General features: G+C 36.4%; 1 protein-coding gene across 2 annotated transcripts in view; it reads right to left on the bottom strand.

Moving 5' to 3' along the window:
* The window catches only part of cacna2d2a (calcium channel, voltage-dependent, alpha 2/delta subunit 2a), a 231,487-nt gene that overhangs the window by 105,005 nt on the left and 100,852 nt on the right, over positions 1-25,630 (bottom strand). For both annotated transcript variants that reach the window (XM_082136344.1, XM_082136345.1), the window contains exon 4: positions 24,516-24,575. In XM_082136344.1, the coding sequence (XP_081992470.1) occupies positions 24,516-24,575 (60 nt within the window). The remainder of the gene's footprint in view (positions 1-24,515; positions 24,576-25,630) is intronic.

Below are 25,630 nucleotides of genomic sequence, written 5' to 3'. Positions count from 1 at the left end.
AAATGAATGGTAAGTCTGGCATTAGTGCAAAAACAGCTGTCAGTCAAATAACATTGAATGTATCTAAAAAAAATAAAATAATAAAAACTACAAAATTAATTATTTTTTAACTTATTATCTCAAATACTGACCGTTTCATTAAAAGAAAAAATTTAGTATGTAGCCACTTTTAATAACATAATGACATTTCTGATGTTCAAATTGTCCCTTCTTATTTTCCATCGAAATCAATTATTACAGTTTTTCTCAGTCACTTTGGTGCATTTCTCACATCACTATTTACATTTGCACAACAGTTAGTTCAACCTCCACAACATTTAGTCATTTGTGCTCATCATAGTAGCAGTTTCTCATTCCTTCCAACAAATTTCAAATGCTTTTGGACATGCATCAATTGCTTTCATACAACTCTCTGCTGTTTTATAACATTATCATTTGCTTATGTCATGTCTGTCAAAATGAACTATACTTGTGAATGCTGAATAGTCATTCCATATAAAACTAATAGTCCTCCTTTCATTGATTGAGTCATTACATACAATAATGTTGAACTAGTTGTCAAAATCTAGACCAAAAAAATCAAAAAAATTTTTTTTTGAAAATGTCTCCTAAATTGAACAATTTTTCTCAGGTGAATCTCAGCTTTCACTGATGAGAAGGGGTGTGTGTGAAGCATTAGTTGCAACCAATGTTCAGTTCCAATATGTACTGCAATATTGTTTCCAGTTGTGCACAGCTCTACCCAAAGGGAGTTTATGTTTGTTGTAAATAAGGGTATATTTTTTATTTTGCACAATGCTGTGAACAAATTAGAATTGCAAAGAGCACATGCAGTAAAAATGTGAAACATACATATTCAGTGTCTTGTACTCAGTTACCTCACTAAATACAGTAATGTGTAACTTTACTGTATTTTTCAAATGGCTGTGCAAATAGTATACAGTGCTGTCTTGAGCATGTTCAGGTAGTGTCACCAAGATCTGACTTTTTTGCATTGGAAAACATTTACTGAGTAAACTGTCATAATGAAAACATGACAAAGCCATTTGACTATCTTGTTCATAAACAATGGTGTCAGGACTTTTCATCTTGATGACACTGACACTTTCATTGACATGAATACTTGCTTCTGAGGAATGAGCTCTCCATTTTGAGCAAGTGACACGCTTTTGCAGGTTATCAACTAGGTTTTGCAGTTTGTACTAATTGTTTTGAGAACTGCATTAACTGTTGTGCAAATGTAAATAGTGATGTGAGAAATGCACCAAAGCGACTGAGAAAAACTGTAAAATGATTTTTTTAATTCTGATTGGCTGCAGGGTGTCCATTAAAAAGTGATAGATGACACCAAATAAACCGTCAGGCATAACCAGGGAAACCAAGTTATTGTTTGTAAAAACTTTAGATTTCGATTGTAAAACTAATTAAAATATAAACTAATGTTTTAAAAATGTGTTATTTGGCAAGTGACCGTGGTATAAGCGGGTTAATGCCCTTCGAGATGTCCATTGTCAGGTATTAATGGACTTCGGTGGAGGACCTCCGCTGCGCGTCGGACGGTTCACGCCTCGCCGTCGTCCATTAATACCTGACAATGGACACCTCGTCGGGCATTAACCCTTACATAATTTTAAAAAAGAATAATATTCACAAATATGAAAAATTATTAAAATGTATTTAATAGTATTATTTTATTTTTTTTATTATTAAATAAAATATTATTTAAAATAATAAAAAGGAAAAAGCAAGTCTAAACCAGAGAAATTCTGGCAAATATAACATTTCAAATAATATTTTTTTTTTTTGAAAAAGTAATTAAAAAGAAACAGTGAAAAAAAGGGGAAAAAAAGTTTAAAGCTATTATCTATTCTTTAAAAAAAGTCAAATAATTGGCTTAACAGAATCACCCACATACAGTAAGGCCCTCGTAATACTGATGCCATCCTTAACAAACATAACAGATCACATCAACAATAACAGTAGTGATGCATTTCATGCTAAACGGATCTCTCCTCACTATTTCACACTCGTCTTGTCCTACATTTCCCCCTCTTTCTTTACTTATTTGGAAAAAAAAATGTCTAAATGAGCGCATTTCCCCGAGAGAGCCAAAGAGCCGCTGGCCCTCTTCAGAGCGGCCCTGAGAGCGGCCAATCAACAATCAGCGGCCGCCGCGATAACCCTGTTATTTCACCACCCCGTAATCATTTCCATCAAACGCAGCGATGTCCATAAAATCTGCAGACAACATCCAAATCAGGCAACCTTTTAGAGAGGATACGCATCGAGTCAAGGACGTTGAGAGAGAGAGAAAGAGAGAGAGAGAGAGAGAGAGAGAGAGAGAGAGAGAGAGAGAGAGAGAGAGAGAGAGAGAGAGATGGATGCATGCCAGTCCAGATGTAGTAGACGCACTATAGGCTCATTTAATACACATCGACCAGACCAACGCATAACCAGATAATCCACGACCCATAGCACACACACCATACTCACCATGCAAATGGCCTGTTAACATTTCCCAGGGATATCATTTGCAATTGAAAAGTGTGATTGTGCTCCAAATGTCTGGCAAAACTGAGGGGACAAAATTGTTTTCTGTCATACAAGTGCAAACATATTCATTCAGCTGCTCGAATGGCTGTCAAAGCAAATGTTCCTTTGACTGCCACCCATTTTTACATCATCTACCAGTGAGAACCAGCTATTACTACTATTAGCTGCCTAAAAATTCATCCAATAGTCCCTAAAGGTTACTCTAAAAGAAGACATTTCCAAAACCAAACCATCCTTACCAAACACTACTAATAAATCAATCAATATTATGATGGTCTCATATGGTAGTACTATGGTTCTTTGATACAGTATATTACAAAGTACTGAAATGTATGGACTACAGTATTTAGTAAAGAATATCCAGAAAACATAGTAGCACATGCTAGGTTTTGTTTGTGAGTGTAGGCTCAAGTTTTTGTTTATTACAGATCTACAGGATTTTTTGGCTGTAGCACAAATACTTAAAAGCACGGTTATAACTTAAAAAGCATGAGCAATCATACTTTAGAGTGATGCCTGCTTAGCAAGAAGCAAAGAAAACAATCATTTTTTTAAATGATCTAAAACTAAACAACATTCACAAAGATTCACATACCTGAGACTACAAAATAAGCAATGACAGATAAATGATGCTTCATTATAAGTCATTTCAGTTTAGTTTTTAGTGTGGCGCAGAAGCAAGTGCGATTATTGTGTTATTTGCCTCAGCGTGAACGACAACGGATGATGAACAAAAGAAAAAAAGTGTGTGCTGCATGAAAAACAAGTCCCAAGACTCTATTTTTCCACCTGATAAACAATGTTCTCTTGCAAAAGTAAGCAAGAAAACGCCTCTAGACTTCCTGCTTTTAAGCTGAACTTTCAAACATGCATTAAATTGTAACCGTACTTGAATCAACGCTGCATCGGCGGACTAACTAGCTGTGAAATAAACTACTGATTGTTTTCCAAATGACTTTATGCTAAAAGAAGCAGAAGATTATGGCTGATCAACATGTGGTGCTTCACTTTATCTGAACCTGTGAGAATCAAATTTATGACAAAAAATACTTTAATTCAATGGAAGTGGTAAAAACCTCATCAACAAACTGTGAACGTGTCCATGAGAGAAAATCTTTGCTATCCTCTCGTTTCTACCGCTTTCAAAAGAGCTACTTTTCTTTTTTCACTTCGCCTCCAGTCACACACACACACACAGAGGGACAAAGAGACCTTCATGGAGGTTTAGCGTGTGATGAGATGGGCTGTTGTCTTTTGGAGCGTGGCGAGGTGGATTTGGGGATTTATCGATCTGAATCGCAGCTGTATGGAGGGATCGATGGAGAGGCTTGAGAGACGAGGAGAACCTCAACCCCTGAGACCCTTCTCCTCATTCGGTTGGCATGCGGGGGGTCCAGGGAACGTTCATCCTGTTTATATAGACTGTACAATCATTTACAATTATGTTCACGGCAGATGCTTTCTTACCAAAGCAAATCTCCAAAAAGTGCATGAGGTGTAAGTGGCCTTTACTAAAGCTGGTCTAGAGAGATACAAATCAAGTAATAAGGCGAGACCTCAGGCGGCAAGAAGAACGCCAAGACAAGAAATATACGGCAATTTCTTTAATGGTTATTTGCAGCACATTAGTTTCAGAGAACACTCATCTCATAAAGAAACGCTTTATAGGGGTTTTGAGTTAACTATGGGTGTATTCACACCAGGAACCGTATCACACCGTATAGTTCACTTGCTTTGGTCCAGACCAAATACAATTTTGATTATTTCTTTTTTGGTACGGTTTGCTTTCACACGGCTCTTTTTTGCACGTGAATCAAAATTTGTAAACAAAACCACACGTGTGCTAAGGTCGTCCATTCATTGGACAGGAATTCTCAAGCAGGGAAAAGCAGGAAGTGCAAAAACAGGCTCAGCATGGAGATATTTCATAATGCAATATTTGTTCTTTTACTGACTTGGTGTTTTTCTCTACAAACGCAATATGAAGAAACTAATGAGCATCATATGATACAATGTCATCTATACGATGTTGTAATTAGGATTTTGAGAAGACGACGATGTGCTGCAAGTAGGGGTGTGCGATATGACGATTTTTGATCGTGGACGATTAAAATGTCTCCACGATCTGCTTTTGAAGAAATATCGTAGTATCGTGCATTCTATCAGTTGCTGTTCTGGCGCCTCTGTCCCAACATACTGAACAACGCGACGTATATTCACATAAAATGTTAGCGCAGCGGAACGGGACACTGCAGTTCACAAAAGTTCATAATTTGCATGTGCTTTAATGCCTTGTCGGTTAAACATTTATTTCGCGTGCTGATGCGCTGTTCTAACATGTGCGTTTCTCAGCGCGTACATGTGAAGCTCACATGCACTAAAAGCCTGTCTACCAGCGCCTGGATACTGGACTAAGTTATCTTTCGAGTCTTATTGTGCTAATACTGTCAAATACACACAAGGTTTACATAAACAAAGTCGGTGATGTCTAAATTGAAAGCAAACTTGAGAAAATTGTGAGAAAATCTGCTTGTCATATGCGTGTATATTAGACACGTCGCGCGCAGCTCTTAAAGAGACAGTAGTAATAGTAAACACGCTGCCGCTGGTCCTTAAAGGGATAGTTCACCCAAAAATACAAATTCTCTCATTATTTACGCACTCTAATGTTGTTCCAAACATGTATTCATTTCCTTCTAATATTTTTCTAATATTAATATTTTGAAGAATGTGGCTATCCAAACAGTAGCTGGTCCCCATTGACTTCCATAGGAGAAAAATATACTGGGGTACATCAACTGTTTGGTTACCCACATTCTTCCAAATAACTTTTATATTCAACAGAAGAAAGAAACTTATTCGAGTTTAAAACAACTTGAGAGAGTAAATTATGACAATTTGAATTTTTAAGAGAACTATCCCTTTAATGTTAATAAAACAACAAAATGCAAAGAGAAAATCACTCACTGCTCTTGACTGATAACTTCAATAGTAGCTTTAATAAGTATCAATGTATAATTTATACAGGGAAGTCTATGTTTTGTTTTATTTTCATATTTGTTAATTTAATTACTTTCTTCAATGCTACTGTTAAATACACCTACTGCAGCTGAAAACATAAAGCACTGTTTATTTAATTTGTATATTAAGTTGTGTATGTGTAATGTGTATCTTTGATCTTAATATTTAATAACAAAGAAAATAATGACATTTTTTTATCTTTGCCCCTGTCTGCCATTCTTTTTTATTTTATATTTTCTTACCTAAGGCTTTGTTTTTAATTATGGACATTAATTTGGCTGTAATGCTCAGTCACAAAATAGTAAAACCAACATAAAAAAGAATCGTGATAAAATCGTGAATCGTGATTTTCCTGAAAAAAATCGTGATATGATATTTTTGCCATATCGCCCACCCCTAGCTGCAAGACGGTTCCGGCGGAGAGAACATGCTTTTAAACCATTTAAGGCGAGACACTACAGGTGAATAGGGTACATTTTTTTACTAGCAGATATCACAATGAAACTTTCCCAGTTGATTACCTACATTAAGATGAGAAAAAAATGTATTACAAGTTTTCTGTAATTTAATGTTTAAATATGCAAATTAGGCAATATCTAATTAAATATGCGCTCATTTGCATATATATAAAAAAAAAAAAGAAACCTGAGTATTGGATAAAGCCAGGTTAAAACAAATTTTTTTCATTGTGTTCACATATTAGATGGGAAAAAAAATACAGAGGGATTTATGGATATCTACTTTTGTTATCCTGTAAATCAGAAAATACTGTCAATAGCCTTAAAAAAATGATTTTCGCCATGTTTTTTGGAATAAAATGTTATATAAATCTTCATAATATAACTAGGTACAAGACTGGAAGGTTTGGTGTATATAGATGCTACTGAAGTGGAGATTTCGGACTTGGAGAATGAGAGAAAAGTCATTTTGAGAAAACAGGCTTTAAAGATTTATCATCAGCCAATGAGATTGCGCATTCAGTCCTTTTACTTTCACGATTGGTTGCTGATAAAAAGGAAATGACCATATTTGGATCCGACAGGATTGTACAGGAGAGAGAGAGCTTCCTAACGGTGCTTGTGATGACAGGCTGCCGGCAGAGATCGCGGAGCAACGGGAGGATTAAGAACGACAACTTTTGTTGAATTTATGAGAAATCTACAGACGCAAACAGACAAAGTGTAATAAAATAAAGACCTAAATGTGTATTTCAGACTTTTTTTCACCACAAGTCTGATAGAAGACATGTTATAAGACAAATATCCCAAAATCTCAAAATTGACCAGTAAAAAAAAAAAAGATGTTTTTGCCTGCCGTGTCTCGCCTTAAGCGCGATATGACAAAAGAGAACGCTCTGTCTGTGAACTTCCTGATGCACACACAACGCGCAGAAAGACGCGCAACAGTATCGCGTGCACAGACGGCGTGCCGGAATCAAATTCTCTTTACAATAACACAATAACACACCATTGCTCCAAAATGTCCGTTTTGTTAAGTATCCTCATAAGAGCAGTCAAATAAAGTCTTAAAGGCGCAGTGCTTTCTGCATTTGGGTCGGTTCATGTTCATACTGTAAACGAACCGTACCAGAGTTGGTTTGGAACCGGGCCGAGACCACCTCTTCAGCCGGGTCTCGGTTCGGTTGTTTGGTCCGCACCCGAGTGCGATTGCTGTATTCACACCTGCCCAAAAGATCCGCACCAAGGGGGGAAACGAACTTGAGTTCGATTCAATCGAACCAAACAAGGCAGGTGTGAATACACCCTATACGGTACCGTTGGCTCAGGAGTTTCGAAGTCGTAGTCTGATTGGTTGAATTCTACAGGATTTCCTGGAGAAGTGTGTCACGTTCTGAAACGGTCCTCCTGGAAACAAAGCCATCGTGATGTCAAACCCCCTCATGGAAAAGGAAAGCTGTTGTGTTTTCAACTGTGTTAAAGGGATAGTTCACTTTGAAATTACATTTTGGTATGTTTTAGCTTACCTCAAGGGCATCCAAGATGTAGGTGTCTTTTTTTCCTTTCAATTTTGATATTTTTAGGTCAAACCGTTCTTGTCTGTCAGTCATATAATGCAGGTCGATGGTCACCACCTCAAAGAGCAAGCACAGAGTCCAAATTAAAACAATTCCCCATCGTCCAAATTAACGAAATTAACAAATTAAGAAATTATCGTTGTTACCTCTTGTACACAGCCACGTCCAAGTGATCTGAGAGCGCGAGCGGGGATAGAAATATACACTAGATGTCGCATTGGCTACGGTTTCGTTCCAATGAACTGCCGTAGCCAAGGCGACATCTAGTGTATATATCTATACCCGCCCGCGCTCTCAGATCACTTGGACGTGGCTGTGTACAAGAGGTAACAACGATATAAATACTGTTCGTTTTCTCACACAAACCGCTCGTTTCGTATCTTAGGCCATCAATGTGTACTTACGATCGGGAATTGTTTAATTTGGATGATGGGGAATTGTTTTAATTTGGACTCTGTGCATGCTCTTTGAGACCGTGACCATCGACCTGCATTATATGACTGACAGACAAGAACGGTTTGACCTAAAAATATCAAAATTGAAACTACTGCGGAAAAAAAGACACCTACATCTTGGATGCCCTTGAGGTAAGCTAAAACATACCAAAATTTTATTTCAAAGTGAACTATCCCTTTAATGAGCGCTTCCCAGGATCAACTTAACGCTGGATTTTCAAAAGTACGTGAAGTTTGTGGTGCCACTGCTGCAGTAAACTTGCACAATGTTCTTGAATGAATCATTTATTAGATGTACGGCGTTCTGTTATTGTAGGGCCATTGTCTTTATATTTTCACGCCCCTAAACATGACACGGAACAAAACGAACTGTGATTGGTTGCTTTACATGTCAGTCCTTTGGCCAATGAAGTCCAGACCTTCTGCCGTCAGTCTGAAAGTCTGGCTACATAAAACTAGGCCGGAAAAACAATTTTAAATTGATTTTAAATGTAATGTGAGTTTGAATATCATTTTGCGTGACCTTTATAGCCATACTGAAAGAGACATGTGTTTTCTCTATGTATCACAGCTTGGTTTGGCAATCTTATATTGACAAACAGGAATAAGATGAATAGCCTTGTAAAGGTGGCAGGAAAAGTCATAGGAGTAAGTCAAATCCAATCTATTGACATTTATCATAGACAGGTTTTAAGTAATTTAGATCACCCATTATATAAAGAATTTCAACTATTGCCTTCTGGGTGTCGTTTAATAGTGCCGGGTGGAAGAAAAAAAACTATGCAAGTTTTTTATGATTTTTTTCTGTGGCTATTGGTTTAATGAACTATGATTTGTGCGATGTGGATTATATATTGTTTGTGTATTATGTATTGTCTGTAGGTCTGTTACCTTCTGCTGCAAAACTAGTATCAAGGGGGACAATAAAAGTAAAGCAAACAAAGGGATAATTCACCTCAGATCTTGAAAATAACTGTGTACTCAATGTGAATAAACAAGTGTATTCTATGACAAGGATTGTTGCAGTCACAATGGTGTGATATTTATGAATTTGATAACGTACTTCTGCATTTTGCTGCGAGTGCAGTGCGCTTGCAGGGAGATTCCGCCCACACGCTCTTCTGATTGGCTGTGATCTTTTATTGATTTTGACACATTGCATCTGGTGTAGACGGACAAATTGCTTATCGCTAGAATCTTATTGCATCGCATCTGGTTAGGACAATGTGTCAAGTCACACTTAAAAAAGTCTGGATGTCATTGCATTAGACAGCAAACTGTATTGAGGAAAAGCAGGAGGGCACACATTATTCAAGCTAATATTTCACAATGAATAAGTTAGGTATGAAATGATAAAATTGGTCTAGTGTTGAAAATTAAGACAGATATATGTCCAAGTAGAGGAACCACTAAACATGATTAAGTAAACCAAAAAAATAAAAAAATAAATTCACATTAGGAGATTTTCATACATCCACTAAAAAACACCAGCTGATTTACAGACATCAAGCAAATATGAAGAAATGTGAAGTTAATGAAGAGAAAAGATCCTGAAGCAACAGATACTGATACTATTTTGTTATCTAATGCGAGCTTACGTGTGATTTAAGAGGACAAATACACTTGGGCCACTGCAGAAGAGTTTCTGAAGAACTATAGAATAAAAAGTTAATTGTGGGTCTTCAAAAAGGTTCTTTTGGGGTTCAAATTGCCTGTAGTTGCAAGAATGCAGATAGGACAAGTGAAGAAAACCGAGTTAGGACTGAAAGCATACCGTGCAGGTAACAACTCAGCTTCTCTCTTTCTTTCTCTTTGACCTTTCCATTTCTCTGTGACTTTCATATGAACTAGCCGTTTGTGCAGCATGCAGAAGTGTGATGGCTCCCGGAGAGAAGTGCTGGAATATTGAGTGAAGACGAGGTTTGCAGGAGTGCAGAGGAGGCTGAGAGCTAAAGCAGTCTGAGTGTTTCTACCTAGAGGAGAGACACTCCAGTAAATTACAGAGACGACTCCAATCAGGATGCTAAAATTACAAAAGCTGAAGGGTCACCAAGGCAACCACAGGAGGTAGCGTGTGCAGGACTCGAAGTACGGGATGAGATTAAGAAACACTGCATCATGAAAAAGCCTCTAATATCTCTCAGGCTTTTTGCAAACAGCTCATAATTGTATTCTACTTATTTTAGCAGTATGCAGTATGTACTGTACACTGTGCCCAGATTTTCTAGATGACCATCAACAGTGTGCAAAATACTGTAATGCAATGATTTTAATATTATTAAAATATCTCTGCCAACATTTAAAAAAAAATATATATATATATATATTATGTGTGTGTGTGTGTGTATATATAGTGTGCAAAATACTGTAATACAATGATTTTAATATTATTAAAATATCTCTACATATTATATGCCAACATTTAAAAAATAAAACACAGATATATATATATGTGTGTGTGTGTGTGTGTGTGTGTGTGTGTATATATATATATATATATATATATATATCTGCCAATATTTTTTTAAATAAATAAATAAAAGTACAATATGTATAATATAAACTAAATATATAACATAATAATAATAATAATAATATTTAGTATATACTATATATTAACTAAATAAAATAAATACGTAACTAAATATATAGGCTATATAACATACTTTACATACTTTACAAATAAATTATATAAATGTAAATAAATAAAAAATATAATATATAAACTAAATATATAATATAATAACAATATTTAGAATGTAACAAATAAATACATAATGTTTTTCAAATAAAGTACACACATTTAAATAAATGTAAAATAAATAAATAAATAAAGTCGCCTGAAGACGGCACTCGCTGAATAAGGGACAACATGCTAATGTTTAAGAAATTTGCATGGTTGAATTTTATTCCAAACGTTTTTGTCATTTCTTGGCATATTTTCCCAAAGTGCTCCGGTCCCCGTACTGTCCATCTCGCTGACCACTAATGGCATGGATCGGTACTACAGTCGGTGCCAGCTTTGCCCTGAAGCCAAGCAGCTCAGCTCTGCCACAATAAAAACAGTGTTTGAGATAATTGGCTCTTCAAAGTGGAACGAAAGAGCTGCTCTCTCTCCCGTCCCCTCTAAGTGGCTGGGGCCCATTAGCCATTGAATACATTACCACACATAGAGGGCCATCTTTAAGACCTTTAATCAAGCTAAAAGTAGAAATGTATAAGACCAACCTCCATTCTGGACTTATTCCATTTTTATGTCCTTGAGCTGGGATTTTGCTCTTGCTGCCATATTTTCTTCTTCTTTTATTATGCTATTTATGTATTTGCTGTCAGCTCGATACTCTAGTTAAACATGATGCTAAATGGTGTTTTTAGAATTGCCTTCATAAGCATTCAGAAAAGTTGTTGTCTGAGTCGCCAATAAGTTTGTCAACTTTAATTTTAAAAAGACAAACAGTTTATACATTGTATGATAATTCTCTTAAAGGGATAGTCACCTAAAATAAAAATTCAGTCATTAATGACCCACCCTCATGTTGTTCCAACTTTCTTTCTTCAGTGGATTTTACAATTAAAGGGATTTCAAGCTTCAAAAAGGACTTGAAAGCACCATAAAATAAAATAATCCATTAGGCTATATAGTCTTCTGAATACATAAGTTTCAAGTTTGTATTTATTTATATAGCACATTTAAAAACAGAAAACAAGGCTGACCAAAGTGCTGAACAATACACAAGATAAAGAACAAGGACAAACCACACATTCATGACAAAAGCTCACAATGAATTAAAAGCTAAAGAAAAAAAAAAGGTTTTAAGAGAAGATTTAAAAGCAGTTAAAGACTGAGCCGCTCTGATGTAAAAATAATAGCTTTGTGTGAAAAACAGATCAAAACGAGACCTAGCCATGTCCGGTTAGCCATGAACAAATCATTCTTTTGAGTCAAATCTTTACAATGAATCAGTTAATCCAAACTGGTCTGAATGATTTGTTCGTGAACAAATCCAGCAGTGGCTAAGTCAACTCTGTTACTCAATGATTTGGTTGCAGCTCACTGGAAAAGATTATCGGTAAATAATAACCTAAATTGTGTTCTGTTTTTCACACAAATCTATCATACGACATGAAATTTTAAACTTGTTCAGGTTTTATAGAATACATACTTTTCCATTGCATTTGTGTCCTTTTGGAAGCTTAGGGCCCTATTTTAACGATCTAAGCGCATGGTCTAAAGCGCAGGGCGCAAGTTCACTTAGGGCGTCCGAATCCACTTTTGCTAGTTTAACGACGGGAAAAATGGTCGGCGTGCCAGGGCATGGTCTAAAAGGGTTGTCCCTATTCTCTTAATGAGTAATGGGTGTGTTTTGGGATTTACATGCGTTAAACCAATCAGAGTCTCATCTCCCATTCCCTTTAAATGCCAGTTGCGCCATGGCGGATTCGCCATTTACATGACAGAATTTGATAGTGGAAAGACCGAACGCGTCTCCAGAGCGCAAACGGATCTGCTCGTGCGCGAGGTAAAAGTGCTCAAGCAGAACATCTACAGGACAAGCCGGATTCCACCATATCTTTTATGTACACAATAATAATCTTTTACATTGTAATCCTTTAATTTTAAATATTTGGCATGTTTGTGTGCTGCTGTGTGTCCCTGTGTGTTTAATAAGCAGAGTGTACGCGCGTTGTGGACCCGCCTTTGGGCGCACATTATTAACGCACTCTTTAAATAAATACAAATATTGCGACATTGACTTTAGACCAGGTTTCAGTTGGCCAATGGCGCAGTCTATTTCTGTTGCCTCAAAATAGCAACGTGCCAACAATGCGCCAGAACACACCTCATTTTCAGACCAGCAGCTCATGGGCGCACAAATGCGGGTGCAAATGTATTTGGTATTTAAACAATGTGGCACAGGACGTGAAAATGATAACTGCGTCGGGCTGAAACTAGCAAAAAACACTCGCGTCGCGCTTGGCGCTGCATTGCGCCGGGTGTAAGATAGGGCCCTTAGTGTCTAAAGGAGGACATGTGCACTAAATGCGTGGATAACAGTGACCAGCACAATCCATAAACTGACAACGTGAGGCTAAATAAATAATGACAGAATTGAAGTTTTTGGCTGAACTATTCCTCAAAAGTTTAGAGCACCTTTTCACAGACCTTACATCTAAGAAACATCTGCTGCTGAGTGTAAAATGAGGAGGTTGAGGGCTGTAGGAGCCTGTGAACTCTTTGCCAGACTTTATAGCCGCAGGTTGAGCTTCTGGAGGCATGAAGCATATCCACAGGAGAGATAATGGAACATACAACCTGCGTTACTGACCTCCAGAGGAAAGAGAGTCGGGAAAAGAAAGTGACAGAAGGGCACGAAACCCAAGAGAGTGAGAACTGCTCCCCGCGGGCGTCTAATGTTACTGATTATCTACGGCTGTCTAACACATTGTGTTGTGTGTATGACTCTGATGGGAATGGAATACTAGCATACTGTGCAGTACATACTATTAGTTTTTTTCCACAAACATGTGAAAACATGTAATATTAGAGGTGGGTGATATGACCAAAATCTTATATCACAATATGAGTTACGCGATATATATATATATATATATATATATTAATTTATGGTTTAAATAAGTAATTTATGGTAATTTATGGTTTAAATAAGGTTTTTATGACATCTAAATTGTTGATACCATTGAAATACCACAATTCTTGTCCTATATTGTATAAAGTACATATATTGTATAGAGTACAAATATCAACATATATTGTACTGTATAATGTCTTCACTGTATAAATTAAACATACATTTATTCTTATTAAAGTTACAAAAGTGATTCAGTCATGAGCAGTGACAGATTTTCTCTCTTTTGTTGTTTGACTAACATTAATGACACACGGCAGTAGGTTTATTAGGCTGCTGTCACTTTAAGACCGAATCCACAGATCCAACTTTTGCGTTTTCAACTGTTTACATTCACTTAAGACATAAATGACTGTTTATGAGGCTACTTGTAAAGACAGGCATATTGACACATAAATATGTGTATTTAACTGTTAAAGCCCAATTATAGGTGACAAAAAGCTCTCAGTTCAGTTCTCACGCGCTTTATGAGCAACGGCTTCATGTGTGTGCGTCTCACAGAGTCTCTCAGACACTACGCGCATATAGCAAAATTAGTTTGTCTTTCGCTGCTTTCTGAGCTTTAACGATTTGATTTGAATTATTTTTAAACCACAATGTTTAAAATGCATGCATATAAGCTTTCATGAACGCACAGCAATGTCACGTGAGCGTAACCGCAATAGAGACGATAGTCCAACATTTCTACAGCTAATCGCGTCTACCGGTACATCACCCACCCCTATTTCAAATAGCAGTACACTACACTGCTGTCACATGACCTCACCATAATGTTTAATTCAGGAAGTTAGAAACCACATAGCAAACACACTTAAACTAAAAATTCCTAAAAATGTCATATGTACAGTACATATTGTAACAGATTTAACAGACCGCATCTGAGGCGACTTCATGTCCCGAAACATTAACCTAAAGTCAGAATATTTTTAAACACATTCAGGGGAAAAATTTCCCGAATGCAATGTCAAAAAGAACTGCTTGAAAATAATGCAACCTTCTTGTTTTATGATGAAAGGCTTGATTGATTACAGAATGATGATTATGGCAAATGGCCTGGAAGATGGCTGTGTCTCTCTCACCATAGTAACCCATCTGTAGAGTGCCTCTCCTCTCTCCCCTAATGGCACAGCTATTAGCACTAATGCATTTCAAACATACTGCTGACACACTGGATGGAAAGTGCACATCTTTCCCCTCTCACTGCTGTCTTACGCAGCGCTATCCTTTCCTTACAACACCCCTTCAAACACATCTAATCTAACAGCTTCCTCACATCTCTTTACCTTCAGACCGACAGCTACAAGTACAGGAACATACGCTGATAAGCACAGCTAACGTTAGCGGAAACAGATATGGATGAAACCATCGTAATGCATTCAGTGATAATGAATAGAGCTGTAATTGTAGTGATGGTATGATTGTAGCCACATTAATGGGTTGTGCGACATTGAAAATAGTTATTATGTTAGCGCTAAGCGCAGCAAAAACAAATGTAGCTATTATGATAACAGCATGCTGGGGAGCGCTATTAGAAAAAGCAGCTACAGCGTGAGATTGCAGCAGACCCGGCTTTGTGTTTATGTGCATTTACTTCATATCTATGGAAATATGCATCAAGTGGTACTGGTAAAATTCTTAAACAAATGATTCAAGTCTATAAATCAAATCTTTTAAAATGAATCATTTAGTAGTTGCAAGTTTAGATTAGTTTGAGGAATCAGTATCTGAATGAACTTGTACTAGTGTACATGTTTTTCTATCCTGGTGGGGACTTCAACCTGAATGCACACAGACTCATGGGAACTCGTGTCCCAAATTGAGGTCCCCATGGGTACACAAGCTTATAAATCATTCAGAATTTGCTTTTTTGAAAATGTTAAAATGCAGAAAGTTGTGTGTGATAGGTAGGTTTAGGGGTCAGGTTAGTGTAAGGGGACAGAATATACAGTTTGGACGGTATAAAAACCATTACGTCTATGGAGAGTCCCCACAAAGATAGTGAAACAGACTTCTAGTGTGTGTGTGTGTGTGTGTGTGTGTGTGTGTGTGAGAATCTGTGTGACATAGACGTGACTCGTGCTCACAGAAAGCCACTTCAGACAGCGCTTGAACGGACAAATACACACAAAATGATGCTAAAATACCCGCTTTGTTGAGTATTCTCGCCAGCACAGTTAAATTAGTTAAATGAAGTCTTAAAAGAACGTAAAGAGTTGAGTTGAGTGAATCAGATCCATCTGTGTCATGTGCATCAGCTCTTAAAGTGACAGCAGCCTAATAAACCTGCTGCTGTTTGTCATTAACCCTTTAAAACGACGACACAGCCAACCAAGCTGTATTCATGTCACTGTAACTCTTCAACCGTTTTCACTATCAAAATAATTCAAATAGTTCCTGAAAGTAGACCATGCGCTTTTCGACAAAATACGACTTATTACGGTAATGTCAAGCTTTCCGTCGGCAAATGACAGCAGCGCGGGATGGAAGGATTTGAACAGAAGGATACGATGCACGGCAGGTTTGAGTGTTTTGGATTGCATAAAATAATAAAAGAAACGAACAAATACATGGCGAAAGAAGTGTTAGACAGCAGAAGAGGGGATTGGGATGATTTTTAATGAAATTTGGGAGGCGGATGGCCGTTACTCTTTCACGTATCTAAGCATGTAGTGTGTGTGCATGTGTATGTGTGCGTGCCTATGAATGCGTGCATTTGTATGTGTGCGTGTATGAAAAAAAGTGTCCTAAATGAAAACTGTGCAACCCAATGTCACAAAAAAGACTTGTATATATGTATTATAGTTCATTTTTCAACTTTAAAGTGTTAGTTTCTTTTGTTTGTTTTCTAAATAAAAATCAGTAAATGTATTCTTTTTTTTTTTCTTTTTTTTTTTCTCTATTTAAATTCTATTTACAAACTCACCACACACAATAATGGTCAATAACTGTAATTTGTTGAAAGCTTATCTTTTTCTGAAAAAGATGACACCTTGCACATGAAGATAGCACATTGTTTTAGAATTTTACAGTCAAAAAATCCAATTATGTGAAAAACACCTATTTTAGCTGCAGGTTCTAAAGGGTTAAAGATAATCAAAGAACAAAAGAAAATCCCTCGCTCCACTTGACTGAATAACTTTAATAGATACTGAATAGCTTTAATAAGGATTAATTGTTATTTCATTTATAATTAATGCAGTGAAGACTGTGAAGTGTTTGATAACTTCATTCAGTTTCTGTTTATGTACTACCTGTTCGACCTACTAACGCACTGCTTACAAGGTTACATGGTTCTAAAACAACAAAAACTATAACTTTTTGTGCGTTTTGACAGGACAAGTACGAATCTGAACCGGTCTGACTGGGCCATAGAAAAAAAATGAAGCCCTTATACATTGAAGGGCAGGTAAATGTCACATTTATTATAATGGGTTTAAGCCTAATAAAATTGATAGCTTTTAATTATAATGTAATGCTGAATAGCTATAATTTAATATATTTAAAATGTATTTTGGGGGTGGGGAGGGGGGTAGTATATCTATCTATCTATCTATCTATATGCACCCCCCTCAATTTAAAATATGCATAACAAATATTAAAGCAAAAATCTAATATTAATTGTATATATGTGCATGTGCATATACACTGTATATATATATATATATATATATATATATATACACACATTTTCTGTGTGAGACATAGTAATGCAGATGCCTTATCAAAAATCATTATATCACTGATAAAACCAGAGCAACCTGGTAAATGTATAAACATTCTGAATCAATTTGATTTATATTATTGAGACCCATGATGCTCTACAGATATACAAGACAACTGCATGTTTTCATCACGTCCAGATCTAGATCTGACACAATCCTTGTTTATTCTTCTCAACAGTGCCTCGTCAACCGTATTAAATATGGTATTACAATACCCAGTGAAAGCAGCACCAGTGTAGCGAGTCGAGGGAGATGTAGTCTTTTCGTAGTCGTTGTGCTGCCTGCACCAGTTTAAACCAGACAATCGCATTAATCAGCCAAGAAATGGCTCTCAAACCAATTGTGACAGAGAGGCTGGCCTAAACGACCTTGAGAAATAAGACGCAATAAAAGAATTTAACGACTATTTCACACACTATTGCATTCAGATGGATTTAAAAGGCCCGCATGCCACGACTAGCGCTGCTGTTATTACAAGGCGAGCCGGGAGAGCTCGATACTGTGGTCAAACATGACAACTGCTGCATTCACACAGCTTATTCACTACTGTGGATGGAGACAAGAGGCTGGACAAACAAATATAACATGTCAAACACTATATATTATATGATCTGGAATCATGAGATCCTAACACAAGAATCTTGATGATTCACATCATGACTTTATATCGACAAGGACAGTCAGGTCAAGCCGGTTATGCAGCACCTTATGAACTTAAGACTTAAAAAATAAATAAATTATAAATGTTTGGACTTTCAGAAATATGCTTCTAAAAAATAATGTAATTAATAATATAATATATAAAATGTATGTATTATAAATTAATAAAAATGTATATATATATATATATGTGTGTGTGTGTGTGTGTGTGTGTGTGTGTGTGTGTGTGTGTGTGTGTGTGTGTGTGTGTATATATATATATATATATATATATATATATATTAAGTAAATTAAGTAAAATTAAAATATATATTTTAATTATTTGTAAATGTTATATATATGTGTGTGTGTGTGTGTGTGTGTGTGTGTGTGTGTGTGTGTGTGTGTGTGTGTGTAAATATACATATAAGTAAATTAAAATATATATTTAAATTATTTGTAAATGTTATATATATATTTTTTTTTTTATATATATTTAACCACTAATACTGATGTTTGTGCTGTTGATTTCCCTCCTAAATTATGTCACTTCCTGGATCATGATGTCATTAGGAACTGGCTTTTTTTTTTTCTTTTTTTTTTTTAAGGGATATTAAAACATAACTTAAAATGCTATTGATTACACTGGTAAAAATCTATTAATATTGACCACAAATTTAAAAAAAAAGGAAATCCTCAAGAAAACATGTTTAATTTGAAACATTTTGATTAAAGGAAAAAATAAAATAGGAAGGAATATTTCTTAACACATTTTCATTTCAACTAATATGATTTGTATCTTTAACATTTTATCCAGCATATTAATGCATGTATTCGTAAAAAATGTACAGCATAACAGGACAGACCCGGTCAATAACTGACGTCTTTGTGTAAAGCGTCTCGTTGTGTGTTTTTCACGTCACTGCTGTGTGAGGCCAGACGTGTGCAGGACTCTCTGAACAGATGAGGTGTGTGGTTATCTATCATGCCTGTCATGGTAATTAAGTGTGTATGGCAGCTGCGATGTCTGGCCATCAGGGAAAGCGCGCGGGGCAAAGTAATGGTGACTCGAGCAATGAAGTACGAGCTGCCTCGCCGGTCGCTACGGCAACAGCAGCAACGGTATTCTGGGAATCTGGGCCGATGATGTCACCTCTGTTAGCACAAAGCACAGATGGACTGAGGCAGGTACTGAACAAGAGCTTCGCAAACACTCGCATGGCCAGGTGTTCTCGCTCCCACGGTTGGCCATGCATGCAGAAACACACACGTGGTCGGCGTTTATGGGAATACACTTAAGCAAACAGACGTGCGGTGATGCGTCTGCGGGTTTGTGTACGCACGGGACACTTCATCAACGCGAGCGGCCTGACCTTCTGTGACCTCTGCATGAAAAGAGTTACTGACAGACGAAAGAGGGCGAGCTTTGTTACAAGCTTTGTTTATTAGCAGGAGAGCAAATGTATGCATATCATATCATATGTGACCCTGGACCACAAAACCAGTCACATGGGTCAATTTTTTGAAATTGAGATTTATACATCAGTTGAAAGCTGAATAAATAATCTTTCCATTGATGTATGGTGTGTTAGGATAGGCTGAGATACAACTATTTGAAAATCTGGAATCTGAGGTGAAAAAAAATCGAAACATTGAGAATATCATCTTTAAAGTTGTCCATTTATGTTCACGATTGTGCTCGATTTATGTTTTATATATTTACGGTAGGAAATTTACAAAGTATCTTCATGGAACATGATCTTTACTTAATATCCTAATGATTTTTGGCATAAAAGAAAAATGGATAATTTTCACCCATACAATGTATTGTTGGCTATTGCCACAAATATACCCGTGCGACTCGTGACTGGTTTTGTGGTCCAGGGTCACATATATCATATCATATCATATTTCTTATCATATCTGTTAGTTTGTAATTAAACTACAGTCAATCCTCTTAAACACTACAAACTACTATCACACTGAAAATATTTAATGGGGCAAAATCTTTTTAAAACGATGCATGATGTTGAGATCACATGATGAGCCAAATACTTTATCTCAGTGATAAATTACAATTTGAACTTGCATTTTTATATTTTAACTGCAGATGTCGCTAGTGCGAATCCTATAATGTACGTTTAAATTAGGGTTGTTATTGTTAACTAATACCCTGCCAGCATTTTTTCCCAGCCAGATCCAGCATTTTTGATCATTTTCACAAAACTTTCATGGACCCCAGAATATTTTTTTGTATGCATTTCTGAACACGTAAAATATAAAAGGGAAGAACAGAAAAAAAAAAAGAAAAAGACGTTTATTATGCAGTCTTTATGCACTTGATGCACTTTATGCACTTATGTGGGTAAGTTAAATGAAAAAAAGCAACATTTTGTTTTTGTCAAAGACTACATCCAGATCGGATTCAGAATGATGATCAAAACACAGATGAGTAGATCGAGTCCATCAACACCCCCAAAGCTTCAGTCCTAGAGCTCGTCCTGGGTCGACATTTCATTCAGTAACATTAGGCCGTTAGATATATATGCTGTTTAATGTCGATGATCGCGTTATTTTACATAAGCATCGGCTTACATATGATATCACTTGTTTCTGCTACTTCTTCGCAAGTCTTTTGATCAGGAGATTCTGTACTCGTTCAGAAGATGTGTAATAGCGCCCCCTACCGTACAACAGTGAAAACGCGGAAAGCCGGAAAAAGCCAACAATGGCGGGGAAAGAGTTAACAATTGTTTTCGTTAATTGAAATAAAGCTGAAATCAAATTAAATATAAATTTTAGGTGAAAAACATACACTTGTTAAACTCAAAAATATAAATGAACAAATATTATTGATTATTATTATTAATAAAAATTATAATAAAAAATGTTGCTTGGCAATAAACTGAAATGAAATAAGTACTAAAATTACTAAAACTGAAATAAACAAATTAAAGCTAAATATAAACATGAAAAAAAAACTAAGCACATAGCAAAATTACTGAAACAAATTAATATTAATTTTAAAAAATATATAACATTTTTAAATTACAGCTAATTTAAAATATGAATAAATGCTATAATAGTATTTAAATAATACTGTAACACTGCTTTAAATTGAATTCATTAACACCAATACTAGTAATAAAATTAAGAACAAATTAGTGACTAACACAAAGTGAAAAACATAGTAATTAACTAAATATGTTTTTTAAAGAAATAAAAAAACAGTGAATAATTTATCTGAACCGTCCATGCTAGCCTTTGACTAGCAATAGCTAGAAGCAAATCATCGTTAGTAGTGTACATTAATATGTGCGTGTAGCTAAACTACTTCAAACTAGCTTCTCCAACACTATTTATAAGCCTGTTACCCTTTTGTATATGATCTGCGTGCCTCTTTTTCTCGCCGTCTCTCATCTTTACTCTGAGACTCGTACGTTTTTGCGCTCCTAATGTGCTAAAGAGCATGTGAGGCTAATCTAATTACAGCGTCGCTCCAAAAGAGAGAGTGAAACTGTTACGAATCTAAAATCGACAAACGGAGAGACCCCTCACCGTATCCCAGCATCCTCGACGCCCCTCCTCTCGCCCTTGTCTCTCCCGTGAAGACGGTGAATTGGTTTGGCCCCTACAGTGCTTCATTACCTGGCCTAATTATAAAGGCAAATGAAATCAGCCCCGCAATACATTATTAATGTCCGCACGCCATTAGGATTCAATTGCAGTATTTGCAACAATATGATATTTTCAAACTGTTTTCACGCCTGATTAGAAACGAGGACAGATAAGAGGGAGGTGTGAGAGGAAAGAGAGAGATAGTGAAAGAGGAAGGTGAGTGGGGCGGGAGAAAGAGGAGAGAGTGATGATAAACAGAGAGAGAGAGAGAGAGAGAGAGAGAGAGAAGCTATAAGGCGTCGAAAGCGAAAGTGGCACAAATAATTATAAAAATAAATAAAGGAATGACATATAGAAAAAAAATGGAAAGAAAAAACAACTTCAAAACTACATGTGTTTGTGCTAGATTCATTTCCCCCAGCACAAATGAGATCTCATTAATATCTCAATCTTGTCTCCAAGCAATGAGCAATCAGATTAAATATAAACTTTTGCTTAATGTCTGAAACATGCTTTGTTATAGCATGCAAAAGTACTAACCCGTCGCACATACTTAACAAGCTCTCACATTATTGCCGGTTACAAAGCTCAGTACTCAAGATACTAAAGTCTAAATCTCAATATGAGCTCAAATATTTCACCATGAAATCAAAATTGACTGATGACGTGTTTACTGGCATGAGGGCGGGACAACCTGCCACTCACATTAGATCCACCAATAACAAACCACAACTATCTAACCATCCAATCAAATCCCAATGGACAAAATCAAGTCCCGCCCTACATCTTTTCTTCTTCGAAAAGCCATTTCACTCGGATATACGTCACAACAGGGACGTCTTCAATTTCACGCCGACTTCACCCTCTGGAATGATCTGAGCTGCTCTCCACATTCAATCTCTAGCTCTATACTCTGACTGTATGACAACTGTTGACTCATTGGAGTCTATTTCCCTTTCTCCAAATACATTTTAAGAGAAACAGAACAAAGATACTTAAGTGACTCCCTAGAGTCCCCAGAGCTATGAAAGACCAAACACTTGGCATTCGGAAATAACCAGAACATGTCCACACATTTTCAATAACAGTATGAATTAAGGCCCATTTACATCAATAATGATAACTATAAAAATAACTATAACTGCACTATCGTCCACTGTAACTGAAGATCACGCTCTGTTTATTATAAATGAGCTGCAGTTTTGTTGCCTGTCGCTTTAAATGTTTGCACTCTTTAAAGTTGGGTGGATTCTGATTGGCTGTCAATGTTTTTATCATTCATCACCAGGTGAAAAAAAAAAAAACCTTTCAAAAGTGATTCCATCGATATATCAATCCTTATTATCGTTATAGTTGTGTTGTGGACTCTCAATTATTAAAACTTAACAGTTATACTAATTACAGTTACTGTCCTTGCTGTGAACAGCCCTTTTACATTAGTTTGTGTGATGGCTGCTACACTCAGAAACATAACATACCATACTAGTTATGACATTTTGATTTAAAGTCACGATGAAATGTAGCGACATAAACACAGTATGATGAATTGTTCCCAATAATATCTATAACATGCATCTAGATAATAGAGTGAATTTTCATTTCATGCACATTTCATGTTTTAAAAATAAAACCCAACTACAAAGTCATCCGAAGACAACCAAGGCTATGCAAAATCCTCCAGAAAAAGGTTAGAAACAGCCTTTGTGGAACAGGTTTGTAATGTTCATCTATGTATGTGCTTTTGTGTGTGTGTGTGTGTGTGTGTGTGTGTGTGTGTGTGTGTGTGTGTGTGTGTGTGTGTGTGTGTGTGTGTGTGTGTGTGTGTGTGTGTGTGTGTGTGTGTGTGTGTGTGTGTGTGTGTGTGTGTGTGTGTGATCTAATACACAGTCATGTCGTATGAGTTGATGCCGGAGCATTAGGTTGACAGACAGCGCTCTGTGTCCTCTATCGCTCACCCCTTCACTGGTGACTTTAGTGGCTAAGCAGGCATGAATAGAGATGGGCTCTCTCAGAGAGGAGGTCTCATAATTATTAGTTTTAGAGCCTTTTCTCAAATATCCCGCGGGAGCAACGGGGTTAAAAATCCATTTGTGGGAAGTGTAGCATGACAGCAAGCACGGTCTCCCTGGAGACAGCCAACATCACACAGCAGCGTGTGTGTGTGTGTGTGTGTGTGTGTGTGTGTGTGTGTGTGTGTGTGTGTGTGTGTGTGTGTGTGTGTGTGTGTGTGTGTCATGTATGTGTGTGTCCTCCGTATGTAACGCATTGGTCTGGTGTCTGTTTTTGTAGCAATAAACGGTCCTGTTCACAAACCGGGCTCGGCTGAAAGTTAATACTCATCATTCACAAAGTTGTACACTAAAAATTCACAAAGTTGTTCACCCCTTTATATGTTCATCTATGATATAGTTTGGCTAAATTGATATTACCTGCTTTCACGAATTCAAATTTGAGACTATCTTATTCAAATTTTGAATATCTATCTATCCATCCATCCATCCATCCATCCATCCATCCATCCATCTATCTATCTATCTATCTATCTATCTATCTATCTATCTATCTATCTATCTATCTATCTATCTATCTATCTATCTACTATCTATCTATCTATCTATCTACCTACCTATCCATCCATCCATCCATCCATCCCAAACTATCCATTTCCATTTGTGAAATGTAATTATTGGAAACGAATAATGTAACAATTATTTCTGTTCTTCTGTTACTGAAAGAAAGCAAATTATATTCTTCTTATATTCTCATTCAAGAGTTGAGTAAGTTTGTAACCTCAAGTCTAAAGACAGTTGAACTTTGACCTTACTTTGATTGCATCTTGCCATGAATGCTCTCGTTGGATTTTTTCAGCCTCTCCAGCCAACCTCTGAAAGACAGAAAAGATACAGAGGTCAAAGGTGAAGGATCATGGGTAACAGTAGAAGAATGACCTGAAGTCTCAAATCCATGATGACAATTTGTTACAAATCAGCATGAAGATTGTATGTATAAAAAACAAAATAGTATTTAAGGTAACGTGTATATTTTAGGTCCTGTAAGGGTTCACAATTTTACGTTGACCCAGCGTTTTACGCTCTTAAGTAAAAATGGAATGATTATTATTATGTTTCTATTTCAAACGGTTGCACACACATAATTACTCAAATGATGGATGAGACGTTGCTTTTTATTTTAGGGCTTAAATCTCAAAAAGTGTTTCTGGGTCAAAGTGACTCAAAAAAGTCTGTCACATTTTCAAACACCTTTTTGCTCACTAGTTAATTTTGAAATGGGTCTAAAGTGTGAGAAATGCATTTTTAAAAAGTACAAATATTCCATGAAGTTCCTCAATTAATATACTGTAAGCTCATGCTGCATGCATAATAAATGTAAATTAATTAGAACATGTTTTGGATGGAGTTTAGCACGTCACACTGCAGGAAATGCTTTTCATACAAAAAGTATGTATCAACTACCCATCTACTAGTTACACTGGTGGTAAAAGGAGGAACAAAAGTGTACATTTCATTCAAAAAGAATTTCCAAAAGGACAATAAACTTAAACTTAAGTTTACATGCATTATAGTGTTATTTTCTGGAAATGTTGCCTAAATCAATTTACTTAAATCATTTCAAGATGCAACAGGAAAAAAGGTCTTTACAAGCTGGAATCCTACAAATCTTATGTAAAGTGCTTTATGTATTGTTTGTAACGCAGGATAAATTGTCTCTTGACACAGTTCTCAGAACACGTGGGCCGCTCAGCATGTTATAGATTCATTACATGCGTCATCATCATTGAAAAGCTCCATCTCTACAGAAACAACCCACTCCTCTGTGTTAATGGAGATAATTCACTTCAAACCTGCTCAATGTCAGGAAACTTTTCCCAGAAAGTCAGTGTGGCAGATGTTTCACACAAATCTACATTCATGAACAGAT

The sequence above is a fragment of the Leuciscus leuciscus genome (assembly GCF_965113295.1).
Source record: "Leuciscus leuciscus genome assembly, chromosome: 14".
Classification (NCBI taxonomy): domain Eukaryota; kingdom Metazoa; phylum Chordata; class Actinopteri; order Cypriniformes; family Leuciscidae; genus Leuciscus; species Leuciscus leuciscus.
This window is presented reverse-complemented; position numbering and strand designations above follow the sequence as displayed.